This window comes from Bubalus bubalis, chromosome 2 (genome assembly GCF_019923935.1).
Source record: "Bubalus bubalis isolate 160015118507 breed Murrah chromosome 2, NDDB_SH_1, whole genome shotgun sequence".
NCBI classification, from domain to species: Eukaryota; Metazoa; Chordata; class Mammalia; order Artiodactyla; family Bovidae; genus Bubalus; species Bubalus bubalis.
Genome location: NC_059158.1, coordinates 39,253,390 through 39,269,645, shown reverse-complemented (window position 1 = coordinate 39,269,645; position 16,256 = coordinate 39,253,390). Strand labels below are relative to the sequence as shown.

The window sequence follows — 16,256 nt, the reverse complement described above, 5'->3', positions numbered from 1 at the left end:
TTATTTCTCAATATTTCACATACCAATTTTGATAATACTAGTATCGGGTGATTGCCATTTATTTTTAAATTGTTTTTGAAACTGTAAATCATTACCAGCTCATTGAAATAGAGAACTACAAGAAAGTCAAAAGCAAAAATGTCCTCTACCATACATCTCACCTGACTATTCTACCTCCTTTCCAGGAGGTCATATGTATTAACAGTTTGGCTTGATTCTTTCCAGGTCCTTTTCTGTTTCTTCCTAATACATATATAAACACACACACACACACACATTTGTTTTGTGTCTCTAATTTTTAAAAATTACACAGTGTCATACTCTGTTTTTCTTGAACTCCCTCTTCCCCTAGTAGCATATCTTGGAGAGTTATGCCTGTCAGATCAAGCTGTATAGTTTTCCAGAACATTAATGCACCAGGTTCTAGCTAATCATTTTCCTGTTTTTAGACAGTGAAATGGTTTCTTTTTTTCCCCCAACAATCTCAAGGTAAAATTCACACACTGTTGATCTCTTCCATCTAAGGAGCAAAATTCAGTGGCTTTTAGTGTAATCATAGAATTGTGCAATCATCAATTTTAGAATATTTTCATCACTTCAAAAAGAAACTCCTGTACCTTTTAGCTATCACTTTCTGTCTCTACCTGTCTCTTTCCCCTCACGCCAGTCCTAAGTAACCACCAGTCTACTTTTTATCTGTGTAGATTTGTAGATTGGACGTTTCATATAAATGGAATCATATAGTATGTGGTGCTTTGTTACTGGTTTCTTTCACTTGGCTTGATGTTTTCAAGGTGTATCCATGTTTTAGCATGTATCAGTACTTATTCTTTTTCACAGTTGAATAATACTCCATTATAGATAAATACCACAATTTGTTTATCAGTTTATAAATATTTGCATTGTTTCTTCTTTTTGGCTATTATGAACAATGCTTCTGTGAACATTTTTATACAGGTTCTGTGTGGACATTTTCTTGTATATGCCTAAGAGTGGGATTTCTGGGTCAAACCCTAGCTCTGTGTTTAACTTTTTGAGGAAATTTGTTCCTTTTTTATATGTTCACAGACATTAATACAGTTAAAGCTTCTATGTGCCTACAATCAAGTATTTTCCTGGGGTATATACTCTACAACTTTGTTAGTATTTATTATCAGTTAAAAATTTTTTTTTTGCCAGTCTGACATGTAGAAAATGGCTAGTCATATTTTGGCTTTTGCTTGTTAATAGTGAAGTTGAGTATCTTTTAAAGTTTACTGGCTCCTTGCATTTGTTCTCCTGAGAAACGTTGGCTTATATCTTTCTCTCATTGAAATGGTACGGGAGGGAAGTAAGAGGGGAGTTCAGGTTGGGGAACACGTGTACACCCATGGTGGATTCATGTTGATGTATGGCAAAACCAATACAATATTGTAAAGTAAAAAAAAAAAATTCAGATATTAGTTTGCAGATAGTATAAGTTTGTACTGATTCTGATAGTTATTTATTACTATGGCTGTTTATCACTTGTTATGTATATTGAATGAGGTAATTCACCATGGTCCCTGAGCATCTCTGTACATTATTACTGAATATGAGAAGTTCACTTTGCTGATACGGATACTTTCTTGGAATAATGTGTTCTTTTAATAACTTGACCTATTCTTGAAGACTCAGAATAATGTAATGTCACAAATAACTAACCTAGAAAAGTACTCCAGGTAAAAGCACGTCTGGTTGAAGCCTATAGACAGAATATTAATTACAAAAGTAATGAGACTTAAGTCACTTAAGATATTTACAGTAACTATAAGTCTTAAATAACAGGAGAAAAAGGTATGTTAATCACATTTAAATATCTACTGTCTTAGTATATGTATGGCCAGGGAAGACAGCTTGAATTTCTTGGTTAAATCTTAGCACATAGGTAGACCTTACTGGTATATTTGGATGTTTCACAGGACTCAAACTTTCTTTTCTTAGAACTGGCGTGATTTGGATGCAAGAATCACGGATACGGCTAATGAATCAAAAGATAATGTCAGATATTTGTACACTCTAGAAAAAGTATGTCAACCTCTCTATAACTATGATCTAGTAAGTATACTTTTTAAAATGCAGTTTTAAAAATTAGCATGTTTACTGTGGGGAAGGAGAGGGTGGGATGAACTGAGAGAGTAGCATTGAAACATATACATTACCATATGTAAAATAGATAGTTGGTGGGAGTTTGCTGTATGACAGACACTGGGAGCTCAAACCCAGTGCTCTGTGACGACCTAGAAGGGTAGGATGGGGTGGGAGATGGGAGGGAGGCACAAAACGGAGGAGACATATGTTTGCCTAGGGCTGATACATGTTGATGTATGGCAGAAACAGCACAATATCGTAAAGCAATTATCCTCCAATTAAAAATCAACAAATTTTAAAAATTAGCATGTTTAAAATCAATATATGTATATTGGGAAAAATGTATACTGCAGAAAAGTTATTTAAAAGATGTCTTTTCCTATTATATATCTGTAATGAATCATAAACTATATTTATTATTATAACCCACATTTAAATATGTGGTATTATCATAACTATGACCTCATTTGTATGTTGAGCAAGACAAATATATTAATTGTTCATTGCTTATAACAAATTACCAGAACTGAGGGACTTAAAAGAAAAAGCGTTTATTATTTCACAGTTTTTGCAGGTCAGGAATTGCACAATGTAGCTGAATGCCTCTGCTTCAAGGTCACTCATGAGGCTGCAGAGAAGCTGTGGGTTGGGAATGTGGTCTCTTCTGAAGGGGAGACTGACTGGAGAGGGTCCATTTCTATTGCACATCACATGGACCTATGCACAGAACAACTCGCTTACCCTAGAGTGAGCAAGAGAGGGTGCTCAATCAGCATTACCCCAATAATACCAAAGCCAGATAAGGATACCTCAAAAAAAAAAAAAAATTACAGGTCAATATCCCTGATGAAGACAGATGTAAAAATTCTCAACAAAACAGTAGCAAGCCAAATTCCACAGCACATTAAAAGAATCGCACACTATGACCAAGGGGGATTTATTTCTGGAATGCACAGATGGTTCAACATATGCCAGTCAATAAATGTGATACTTCATGTTAGCAGAATGAAAGATAAAAATCATGTGATTATCAATAGATGCAGAAAAAGCATTTGACAAAATACTATAAAAATTCTCAATAAATTGGGTATGGTAGGAATGTACCTCAACATAATAAAAGAATACATATTCTTTAAAAATCATATAAAAATAAAATAAAAATAAGCATGCTGAAAGAGAATATATATGAATATTATAATGTTCTGTGTACTTTTCTATATATTTAAAACTTTTCACTATAAAAAGTAAACTTGGAAGAAAATAACAATGCTTTTTATTGTTAACAAGACTTCAGAGTTTTGTTTTGTTTTTTTTTAATTTTATTTTATTTTTAAACTTTACATAATTGTATTAGTTTTGCCAAATATCAAAATGAATCCGCCACAGGTATACATGTGTTCCCCATCCTGAACCCTCCTCCCTCCTCCCTCCTCCCTCCCCATTCCATCCCTCTGGGTCGTCCCAGTGCACCAGCCCCAAGCATCCAGTATCGTGCATCGAACCTGGACTGGCAACTCGTTTCATACATGATATTTTACATGTTTCAATGCCATTCTCCCAAATCTTCCCACCCTCTCCCTCTCCCACAGAGTCCATAAGACTGTTCTATACATCAGTGTCTCTTTTGCTGTCTCGTACACAGGGTTATTGTTACCATCTTTCTAAATTCCATATATATGCGTTAGTATACTGTATTGGTGTTTTTCTTTCTGGCTTACTTCACTCTGTATAATAGGCTCCAGTTTCATCCACCTCATTAGAACTGATTCAAATGTATTCTTTTAATGGCTGAGTAATACTCCATTGTGTATATGTACCACAGCTTTCTTAGCCATTCATCTGCTGATGGGCATCTAGGTTGCTTCCATGTCCTGGCTATTATAAACAGTGCTGCGATGAACATTAGGGTACACGTGTCTCTTTCCCTTCTGGTTTCCTCAGTGTGTATGCCCAGCAGTGGGATTGCTGGATCATAAGGCAGGTCTATTTCCAGTTTTTTAAGGAATCTCCACACTGTTCTCCATAGTGGCTGTACTAGTTTGCATTCCCACCAACAGTGTAAGAGGGTTCCCTTTTCTCCACACCCTCTCCAGCATTTATTGCTTGTAGACTTTTGGATCGCAGCCATTCTGACTGGTGTGAAATGGTACCTCATAGTGGTTTTGATTTGCATTTCTCTGATAATGAGTGATGTTGAGCATCTTTTCATGTGTTTGTTAGCCATCTGTATGTCTTCTTTGGAGAAATGTCTATTTAGTTCTTTGGCCCATTTTTTGATTGGGTCATTTATTTTTCTGGAGTTGAGCTGTAGGAGTTGCTTGTATATTCTTGAGATTAGTTGTTTGTCAGTTGCTTCATTTGCTATTATCTTCTCCCATTCTGAAGGCTGTCTTTTCACCTTGCTAATAGTTTCCTTTGATGTGCAGAAGCTTTTAAGGTTAATTAGGTCCCATTTGTTTATTTTTGCTTTTATTTCCAATATTCTGGGAGGTGGGTCATAGAGGATCCTGCTGTGATGTATGTCAGAGAGTGTTTTGCCTATGTTCTCCTCTAGGAGTTTTATAGTTTCTGGTCTTACGTTTAGATCTTTAATCCATTTTGAGTTTATTTTTGTGTATGGTGTTAGAAAGTGTTCTAGTTTCATTCTTTTACAAGTGGTTGACCAGAGTTCCCAGCACCACTTGTTAAAGAGATTAAGACCTCAGAGTTTTAAGGTATACTAATTTCAACATCATGATTCAAAAGACTTGTTTAAAATTATATAATTTTCAAATCATTTAGTTTTGGTTTTACTTCTTTTCCTCCTAGTAATTTAAAAAACTTTGTTCAGTAAGGATGAGAGCCGATGTTATTTCTCAGTTTATTCCATTTTTTGTTGTTTTCCTTAATCATTGATAATGACATTCAAGTGATTTAATTCTATCCAAGAGTAGAAATCTTTTTTTTTTTTTTTTTATAAGCTCCCAAGTTAGCACCTCTGACCATAACGGGAAACCTCCAACATGTTCGGATACTAATCAGTTAGAAACTGTTTGGTGTGTGTTACCTTTGACGCATGGTTCATGTTCCAATTACATCGGAGTTTAGCATTTTATCCTGATTCTTGCAGGCATGTGCACTATTCTTCGATTATTGATAGCTAACATCTCTACCCTGTTTGAAGGTCGCCAGCCAGCCCCCTGCCCTGAACTGTCAGCTCCACATGTAGGCCCCAGAGAACAGCAGAGTCTCCCTGGGGAGGGATGCGTGCTTGTTCATGTACCCTCCAGCAATGCCAGGAGCCTTACAGCAAAAGCCCCTGGAGTAAGGGAGAAGAGTAGAAATCTTAAGCAGACTGGTGACCCACCCTTCACATTCACACATAAGATCATATGGAAATTGTATAAAATAGAGAAAAAAAGCTTTGTTCAGTTGCTCTAGCCGTGGGTGTACTTCATTATTATTGTTATTTTGTTATTATTGAGCTTCTGACATTCTTTGATGTAGGAATATTTTGAACATTATCTTTTAAAGTTAGTGAAGTACTATTAGTATTAGGTCTTATAATTTCTTCCCCCTCATAAGCCATTTCTGTGGTTTTAAAAATTCTTTTTTTCCCTTCCTTTTCTTTATTCTCATTAAAAGCAGTTGCTGGTAAGTTTGTAACTGCCCGTTGAGCAGGAAAAGTGGATGAATATGCTTCTATTTCTTGTTGATAAAATTTTATGAATTTTGTGTTTTCATGTTTTCATCCTGGTATTGTGCTATAGGCATATCTACTCTTAATCTATTTTATGTATAAAATGTCTAAACTCTATGTATAGTCAAGAACTGTGTACCCATGGAGCTATTATTATAAATAATAATGTTTAAAGGGCATTTTCCTGGTGGGCCCATTTGATATAATCCCCAGGCCTTTTCCATTCTTTATAAGGTTGCCTTATTGAGGGGGGAAGGAATTCTAGGCATATTTTCATTAGAATCTTGTTGATCTACAGATAACGATATAATATGAAAAGTGATGATACTAATTTTCATAAGCCACATAAAATTGATTTAATTATGTCTTGATGCTTTTGAACTGTGGTGTTGGAGAAGACTCTTGAGAGTCCCTTGGACTGCAAGGAGATCCAACCAGTCCATCCTAAAGGAGATCAATCCTGGGTGTTCATTGGAAGGACTGATGTTGAAACTGAAACTCCAATACTTTGGCCACCTGATACGAAGAGCTGACTCATTTGAAAAGACTCTGATACTGGGAAAGATTGAGGGCAGGAGGAGAAGGGGATGACAGAGGATGAGATGGTTGGATGGCATCACTGACTCAATGGACATGGGTTTGACTGGACTCTGGGAGTTGGTGATAGACAGGGAGGCCTGGCGTGCTGCGGTTCATGGGGTCACAGAGTCAGACACGACTGAGTGACTGAACTGAACTGATGTCATGGTTACACCTCATACCTACGACATGTAGTACCCTCATCAGTGGTTGTTTTTCCTGGTTTTATTTATTCCACCACCATTAAAAAAATCTTTTTATATATTTTAAATTGTCCTAGCAATTAAAAGGCAAACTACTGGAGGTCAGGAATACCACTGACCTTATCTGTTCTTCCATAGTGATTTGTATCAAGGTTAAAGACAGGATCTCAAAATCTCAGGCACATAGCTATGCTTATATTACAGCTGTGGGACTTGGACAAGGTACTTCTCCACATTTCTGTTTTCTCATTTGCAAAATGGGAATAGTTAATACTTTATAGATTCTGACTCATTTTTTTCACATTTTCACATTTCACATTTAATGTACTCAGAGTACATTTTAATAGTCAGTCAAGTTTTATGAATCATTGTGAACATGACACCATCTGAGATTATTAGTTCTTTCCTGGGAGGGTAGTGTATGTTTCAGTTTGGGTACTGTTGGTGTGAATTCAGATGGCAGTGAGTGAGCACCAGCTTGTGGTACAAAAATCTCAGAAGAGTTTATTTTCCATCTCCTCCCAAAGAGCAGGATTGGGACACGTAGGCTTTGCTCCTGTCTTTCTTCATGGCTTGTTAATTTCATGCATAGTTTGGTGGCTTAGTTTTTTTGTGGGAGTTAGACTCCCTGTCTTGAGCATACCACCCCACTTTCTTCAGTTCAGTCCAGTCGCTCAGTTGTGTCCAACTCTTTGTGACCCCATGGACTGCAGCACACTAGGCTTCCCTGTCCATCACCAACTCCTGGAGCTTACTCAAACTTGTGTCCATCAAGTTGGTGTTGCTATTGAACCATCTCATCCTCTATCATCCCCGTCTCCTTCCGCCTTCAATCTTTCCCAGCATCAGGGTCTTTTCCAATGAGTCAGTTCTTTGCATCAGGTGGCCAACGTATTGGACTTTCAGTCCTTCCAATGAATATTCAGGACTGATTTCCTTTAAGATTGACTGGTTTGAACTCCTTGCAGTCCAAGGGACTCTCAAGAGTCTTCTCCAACACCACAGTTCAAAAGCATAATTTCTTCGGTGCTCAGCTTTCTTTATGGTCCAACTCTCAGGTCCATACATGACTAGTGGAAAAGCCATAGCTTTGACTAGATGGACCTTTGTTGGCAAAGTAATGTCTCTGCTTTTTAATATGCTGTCTAGGTTGGTCATAGCTTTTCTTCCAAGGAGCGAGCGTCTTTTAATTGCATGACTGCAGTCACAATCTGCAGTGATTTTGGACCCCAAAAGAATAAAGTCTGCCACTGTTTCCATTGTTTCCCCATCTATTTGCCATGAAGTGATGGGACCAGATGCCACCATCTTAATTTTCTGAATGTTGAGTTTTAAGCCAGCTTTTTCACTCTCCTCTTTCACTTTCATCAAGAGGCTCTTTAGTTCTTCTTTGCTTTCTACCGTAAGGGTGGTGTCATCTGTGTATCTGAGGTTATTGATATTTCCCCAGCAATCTTGATTCCAGCTTGTGCTTCATCAAGCCTGGCATTTTGTATGATGTATCTGCATATAAGTTAAATAACCAGGGTGATAATATACAGCCTTGACATACTCCTTTCCTGATTTGAATCCATTCTGTTGATCCATGTCCAGTTCTAACTGCTGTCTTGTGACCCGCATGAAGATTTCTCAGGAGTGAGGTAAGGTGGTCTGGCATTCCCATCTCTTTAAGAATTTTCTACAGTTTGTTGTGATCCACACAGTCAAAGGCTTTGGTATAATCAATAAAGCAGAAATAGATGTTTTTCTGGAACTCTCTTGCTTTTTCTCCCCCTTTCTTAGTAGCACCTAAAGCAGCAGTGCAGTCTTACCATCAGTGATGTTTTAGATGTGATGAAATCAAACCTGCCCTAAAGGGTCATTGTCAGCATAAATTTAGATAATATGTGAAGCTCTTTGCTTAGTGCCTGGTGCATAGTAACCTTTCAATATATGTTACCAATAGTTAGATATCTCAGATGCACTTGCTGTGGTTTGATCCATGCCATTCTACTTGTTTCAGTTGTTTGTTTGCATCTCTCCCACGCTGCCTTGACCTCCTCCAGGATAGTTTCCTTATATTTGGAATTCTGTCAGTGCTGTTAGAACTTGGTAGCACTTCCTATGGAGAAGGAAATGGCAACCCACTCCAGTGTTCTTGCCTGGAGAATCCCAGGGACGGGGAAGCCTGGTGGGCTGCTGTCTATGGGGTCGCACAGAGTCGGACACGACTGAAGTGACTTAGCAGCAGCAGCAGCACTTCCTAGGCTTGCTGATAGGCGAATTGAGTCGAATAACCAATAACCAGCTTTTTAACCATACATTAGTCATTTTACCCATCAAGATATCAGTTTCTTCATCTTTAAAAAGAACAACTTGAGCTGTTAATCCTTAAATAGCTTTCACTTACAAAATCTTTTCTTTAAACAAAAACAATTTTTTTTTTTTTTAGGCCATGTCATATGGCTTGCAGCATCTTAGTTCCCTGCTACTGCTGCTGCTGCTAAGTCGCTTCAGTCATGTCCGACTCTGCGACCCCATAGATGGCAGGCCAACAGGCTCCCCCGTCCCTGGGATTCTCCAGGCAAGAACACTGGAGTGGGTTGCCATTTCCTTCTCCAATGCATGAAAGTGAAAAGTGAAAGTGAAGTTGTTCAGTTGTGTCCGACTCTTCGCTAACCAGGGATTAAACCCGGGACCCAGCTTTAACCACTGAACTGCCAGGAAATTTGCATAAATAAAACCTGAAGTTTACATGTACAGAAAAGTTGCAATGATAGTACAGAATTCTCTTCACCTAATTTCTCCTGTTAACATCTTGCATTACCTTGGCACATTTGTCAAAACTGATGTCTCTGTTTCAGTATCCTGTCAAGGATACCACTTGGCATTTAGTAAAATGTTACACTATTTTATGTAAGTTTAGAGTTTTGAATATTATAGCTTTCTGGTTATTAAAAATATGAACATATGGTGGAATTCACTTGCTATATTTCAATTTTAGGTTTCCATGGCACATGGGATACAAAATTTGATAAATGCCATCAGAATGATTCACAGTGTGTCCAGGTACTATAATACTTCTGAGAGAATGACCTCATTGTTTATTAAGGTGAGTTTCAAGGGAAGAAGCCACACATGTAACCCTGTGAAAAAGTTAGCAGTGCTTTCCATTTGAGCCAGAGAAGGGAAAAGGGAAATTCTGGATTTTCATACTTTGTGGACAAGAAGAGAAAGATGTTGCCTGGAGTCAGTTGTACTTAATTGAAGGGGGACTTTTCTGCTTGTCAGAGGTAAGTGCCCAAGACTTGTTTAAATGTATCTGATGATTTTCTAATTTAGTTATTCCAAATAGTTTTGCATAAGAGGTAAAAGTTGGGTGTATTGTTACTAATGCTTCTTAGCTACTTCTATGCACACTGTGGTTTATGTAAAATCTTACCATGTAGTGTCATTTGATTAATTGTTTTAAATAAATTGAAAAAAGTATCCAAGAAACACATGAATAGAATTTACTTGTAAATAATTCAAGCAGAACATAACAGTCACATTTCAACCTTTGTTTTTTAAATCAAAGGATAGGTTTAATCATTCATTATCTATGTCCCAAATGTGGCAAGAACCTTAGGAGACTTTTCCAGTTGCTTGTCTTCCTCCTTGCTGCATGTTCCACATGGAGATTGCTAGTTCCATGTTGTTGTTGCTATTTTTTCAACATTATGAGTCAACAGGTGTTCAGACTGAAATCTAAGTATTGCTAGGTTCTTTGATCTGTGTTGTGATTTCCACATCTTCCTTTGTCTTGGATTTATTATTTCTTTTGCTGAAAAAAATTCTTAAGTAATTCTTCCAGAGGGGGTTTCTGTGGTGAGCCCCTCGAGTTCCTGCATGTCTGAAAATTGCTTCATTTTGTCCTACCACTCAAATGTTAGTTTGGGTTTCTTAAGTTCAATATAATTTTTTCCTGGAACTTGGAAGATGCCATTGTGTTCTATGTTGTTGTATCTTCCTGCTCTTCCTTTGTAGGAAACCTATTTTATTCTCATAGGAAGATTTTAGGATTTTTTCCTTTATTCTTGAACTTCTAAAATTTCAAAGTAATGCTCTTTTTACATTTATTTTGTTCTCTGCTTGCTGAGTTTATTTTACTTAAAAAAGACTGTCGTCTCTCTTCATTTGGGGGAACTTTTCGTCTTTATTCCCTATTATATCCACCTATACAATTTATTCCCTTTTCTTGAATCTAAATTCTATATTTTTTAATTATTATCTTTTTGGTCCATCTTTGTCCTTTGACCTTTTGGCTCACTCACTGCCTCTTCATTTATATCCCAATTACTGGTCAATGCAAATTTCAGTTTCCAAGCTCTTTTGTTGTTTCCTTTTCATGGTGTAAAAATCCTCTCATATCTTTTTCATAAACTAATTTAGTTAACAAAGCCATTTTAAAAGATTTTACGCGTATCTTTTCTGTATTTTCTCTCTTTGTTGAATTTAATGTTTCTGTCACCATGTCTGTTTTCTTCAGTTGCTTGATGATTCTTGGTTGTCTGCCCATCTTTGTATTTGAGATTCCTGATTTGCCTCTGGGTTTTGTTTATTTTGTCTGTCTCCTGTGAGTAAGGGGCATAACTTACTGTTGGAAGGGCGTGGGAGTAGCTTTCTCTCTGATCCCTTATGGGTGCAGTAGCTACTTGGGTCACAGCTCTCGAGGCCGTGGTCTGCTTATCGGTTCATCCTTTCAGCATATGGCACTGTTGCCTGCTGTACGAGTTGCTCCAAATTCAGTGTTCAGGGTTACAGCTAAGGGTCACCTCACATTGGAGAAGGCAATGGCACCCCACTCCAGTACTCTTGCCTGGAAAATCCCATGGATGGTGGAGCCTGGTAGGCTGCAGCCCATGGGGTTGCTAAGAGTCGGGCATGACTGAGCGACTTCACTTTCACTCTTCACTTTCATGCATTGGAGAAGGAAATGGCAGCCCACTCCAGTGTTCTTGCCTGGAGAATCCCAGGGACGGGGGAGCCTGGTGGGCTGCCATCTATGGGGTTGCACAGAGTCGGACACGACTGAAGCGACTTAGCAGCAGCAGCAGCATGTTTTAAAAAAACTTGTTTTATTTCTTTCTCTATATATAGTTATTTTGGACTTATATTTATTTTAGGTAACCAACCAAATGGTGACAGCATGTAAAGCATATATTACTGATGGGGGAACTAATCACGTATGGGATCAGGAAACACCAGTGGTACTAAAGAAAATTCAGGTTTGTACAAGTATTTTTATTTTCTTAAAGCTTTTACCATCTGGCTCAATTTTGTTTACTTTTTTCATTGATAAAGTATGCTAGCTTTGAAAAAGTATTGTACAGAGTAGCATGAGCAAATAAAAAGAACTTCATTAAAATTATCCACTTCCCTTTATGTTTAGTGCTCCTGCTAGGGCACCATTTAATCCTCAGCTTCTCCATGGCTGCCTGTATCAAACACCTCTTGTGTACTCTTACATATGCTCTGACCACTCCTCTTATTCCATCCCCTGTTAAATTTCATTTTCTTGCCTTTTTCATTGGCTGGGACTGTCATACATCCTTAAGTAGATCTTGTGATAGTTGGCATCTTATTCTGATCTTCTTTTGGAAGAAAATCCTTCTAACATTTCCCCATTTGGTTTGATGCTTTAGTGCATCATTGATTAGATTCCAGGAAGTTTTACTTCTAATTTTGGTTACTAGGAGATATTATTAAAAGTTATGAATGGGTTTTGAAAAAAGTTTTTATGCACTTATTCATTGAGGAGGTTATAAAATTTTTCTCCTTAATCTGTTAACAGATGACATTTTTGAAAAATTTTTTATTGCAAGATATTTGCTTTACAATATTGTGCTGTTTTCTGCCATACATCAACATCAGTCGGTCACAGGTATACATATGTCCCCTCCCTCTTGAACCTCCTTCCCATCTCCCAACCGATTCCACACCTCTAGGTTGTCATAGAGCACTGGATTGAGCTCCTTGTGTATTTGAGTCAGTCCTAAAGAGGGGGATGAACCTAGAGCCTATTGTACAGAGTGAAGTAAGTTAGAAAGAGAAAGATGGATATTGTATATTAACACATGTGTATGGAATCTAGAAAGATGGTACCGATGAAGCTATTTGCAGGGCAGCAATGGAGGCACAGACAGAACAGACTTGTGGACACAGTGTGGGAGGAAGAGGGTGGGCGGACTGAGAGAGTGGCTTCGGTTCCGTTCAGTTCAGTTCAGTTGCTCAGTCATGTCCAACTCTTTGCTACCCCAAGGACTGCAGCACCCCAGGCCTCCCTGTCCATCACCAACTCCCGGAGCTTGCTCAAACATGTCCATCGAGTCAGTGATACCATCCAACCATCTCATCCTCTGTCGTCCCCTTCTCTTCCCACCTTGAATCTTTCCCAGCATCAGGGTCTTTTCAAATGAGTCAGCTCTTCACATCAGGTGACCAAAGTATTGGAGTATAGCTTAGATGACATTTTTAGGTTATCTAGAATGAAACTATTCTGATATCCCTAGGGTAAACTCAACTTATGGTGTAATTATCTTTTTAAAGACATTCTAAAATTCACTTTGCTACACTTTTCTGTAGGGTAAACTCAACTTATGGTGTAATTATCTTTTTAAAGACATTCTAAAATTCACTTTGCTACACTTAAAATTCACTTTTGCAACTATACTCATGAGAGAGATAGCCTGTAAATTTTCTTTTCTCACAGTATCCTTGTCAGTGTTTCTGGCACTAAGTTTTCAGAATGAATATGACTGAAGGAGAGAAAGAAAGTACTCCCATGTTTTCCAGTCTCTGGAGGAGTCTGTAGAAAATCAAAGCAATCTGTTATTTTGAAAGCCTGAAAGAAATGACCATACCAGGAAGTCTCCAACTGGAAGTGGTTTGCTTTCTTCATGTGCTGGATCCTGGGCTCTGTAGAGTTAAGGCGGGAGGCTGAGACTGGGAGGCAGAGCAAGAAAGGACGCTCGATGCCCGGCCCTAGGACGCGAACCGCTGTGCTCGCAGGGTGGGTCCTGAGCACTGCCCTCACCACACTCTGACCTTTCAACCAGAGGACAAGGAAGAGGGGTCAGAGGAAACAGGAGATGAGGAATTGCAATTAGAGTAGTTTCCCGTCCTGAAAACACTTAAACCCAAAGACTGGAAGTACCAGAATCATTATGCAGTTTTTGGACAGAGACAGCCCAAAGCAGCATGTGAAGCAGCGGTTTTAAAACAGTACCCAAAGAGCTGGTGAGCCGTCCAAAGACGCAGGTAATGACAATGCACTTGCATAAGTAGAGCTTATGAAACATCTGATTCAGTGAAAAGAGGAGAAACTAAGAATATAGTTCTTGCTTTTGATAACTCAGTTCCTTCTAGAAGTGAAGCAACGGATACTTTCTTCTAAATGTTTTCCCAAGTGTTTGAAATGTATTCCAGGTGGTAAAAAAGAAAATGTAAACCTAATGATATGCATTCATCCTTTTTGTAGAGGCATTTTATTCCTGCTGGTATAATTTTTATTCTTGGAAAGAGTTTTCTTATTTAAATGAAGGGGAAAAAAAGCAGAACGTCATGATAAGAAGAGAGAGATTGAAAAGCAGAACAGAGCAATAGGGGCACAAAGGAAAAAGAAGAAATGAATGGAAGGTCAGTTGCTAATGCATATAACTGTGATGCAAGAAGAAAAACAGAAGGAAAAATGAAGAAGAAAGAAGCTAAAGAAAATAGAGATGAGCTCAATTAGGAGCTGTTTGGGTAACTAAGGAGAAAGAAAAGGAAGTTTGTCAAAATGCATTACTGGCAAAGAAGAAGAAAGATATCCAGGGGAAAAAAGGCATTAAGAGGGAAAGGCAATATCAAATAATTATATTTTACACGTGAAACTAATATAATGTTGTGTGTGCATGCTAAGTTGCTCAGTCATGTGCAACTCTTTGCAACCCTGTGGACCACAGGCCACCAGGCTCCTCTGTCCATGGGATTCTCCAGGCAAGGATACTGGAGTGGGTTGCCATGCCCTCCTCCAGGGGATCTTCCCAACCCAGGGATTGGGACCCGTGTCTCTTTATGTCTCCTGTATTGGCAGGTGGGTTCTTTACCACTAGTACCACCTGATGTAATGTTATTTGTCAACTATATCTCCATAATAAAAGGGAAAGGTAGCAAAAACTGCAAAATTCATGGAAGACCTGGAATCACATTTCCGATGATGAGATGAAGACAAAGTAATGGAAGAAGTGGAAAAACTTGGCGATACCCTTGAACTTGCAAGCTTACTGTACTCAAGTGAAAAACTCACATCACCTACAAAAGAAATAGGAATGATTGCTCTGGCAAAACAGATAGAAGAAAATGAGCAAAGTAGAAGAGAAAGGAAGTTGAGTATGTGCCAAGTATCTAAGAATGCAGAGACATCAACTGTTGCAGGTGGAAATGGCAGTAAAAATTGGTCAGAAGAGAATTGATCTGCAATTGCTAGTTAAATCTGTGAGCCTCTTCCTTGCTGGGACAAAGTCAAGATGGGAAGTTATTGCCAGTTACATGAATGTGTATTCTACTTCTGGGAGTCAAGAAAACTACCAAAGATTTCATTGGCAAAGAAGAGTCTCTAAAAACTTGGCCATCATCGAAAAGATGGCATACTGTATGGAGAGGAGCCTCAAATTGTCAGTACCTTGAAGTGCTGAAGGTTCTGTCAGCACCTTCAAAACAATTTGAAAATCCATGTGCAGATTTCACGTCTTGACAACAGAAGAACAGAAGCTTTTGGAACAAGCTTTGAAAATGTATTTACTCGGTAGTAAATACACCTGAAAGATGGGGAAAAATAGCAGAAGCAGTATCTGTCGTGACAAACAGGACCACCAAAATGACATATGAAACTTGCTAAGATGGTGAAAGCAAAGAATGATGCTAAGAACAAGTGCTGAATTCAGATAGAGCCATGAAATGACATAATGACAGACTGTTGTATGTGCATTTAAAAAATTAAACTGCAAGTTGAGTTGAGTTGAGTTCAGTCATTCAGTCATGCCCGACTCTTTTTGACCCCATGCACTGCAGCACTCCAGGCTTCCCTGTCCATCACCAACTCTTGGAGCTTACTCAAACTCATGTCCATCAAGTCGGTGGTGCCATCCAACCGTCTCATCCTCTGTCGTCCCCTTATCCTCCCACCTTCAATCTTTCCCAGCATCAGGGTCTTTTCCAGTGAGTCAGTTCTTCACATCAGGTGGCCAAAGTATCAGAATTTCAACTTCAGCACCAGTCCTTCCAATGAATATTCAGGACTGATTTTCTTCAGGATGGACTGGTTTGATCTTCTTGCAGTCCAAGGGACTCTCAAGAGTCTTCTCCAACACCACAGTTCAAAAGCATCAATTCTTCGGCACTCAGCTTATTTTATAATCCAACTCTTACATCCATACATGACTAATGGAAAAACCATAGCTTTGACTAGACAGACCTTTGTTGGCAAAGTAATGTCTCTGCCTTTCAATATGCTGTCTAGGTTGTTCAGAGCTTTTCTACCAAGGATCAAGCATCTTTTAATTTCATGACTGCGGTCACAATCTGCAGTGATTTTGGAGCCCAAGAAAATAAAGTCTCTCACTGTTTCCATTGCTTCCCCATCTATTTCCCATGAAGTGATGGGATCAGATGCCATGATCTTAGTT

At 38.5% G+C, this 16,256-nt stretch overlaps 1 protein-coding gene, 1 non-coding gene and 1 pseudogene across 2 annotated transcripts in view; 2 read left to right on the top strand and 1 right to left on the bottom strand.

Moving 5' to 3' along the window:
* The window catches only part of DNAH8 (dynein axonemal heavy chain 8), a 332,077-nt gene that overhangs the window by 18,532 nt on the left and 297,289 nt on the right, over nt 1–16,256 (top strand). Inside the window, exons 8-10 of the mRNA XM_044930509.2 lie at nt 1,963–2,076; nt 9,554–9,661; nt 11,715–11,816. Of these exons, the coding sequence (XP_044786444.2) occupies nt 1,963–2,076; nt 9,554–9,661; nt 11,715–11,816 (324 nt within the window). The remainder of the gene's footprint in view (nt 1–1,962; nt 2,077–9,553; nt 9,662–11,714; nt 11,817–16,256) is intronic.
* On the bottom strand, nt 5,298–5,427 carry LOC112583122. Its single transcript, XR_003107467.1, has one exon. It is a non-coding gene; the product is annotated as a small nucleolar RNA SNORA49 (small nucleolar RNA).
* On the top strand, nt 13,442–15,469 carry LOC102402344 (annotated as a pseudogene).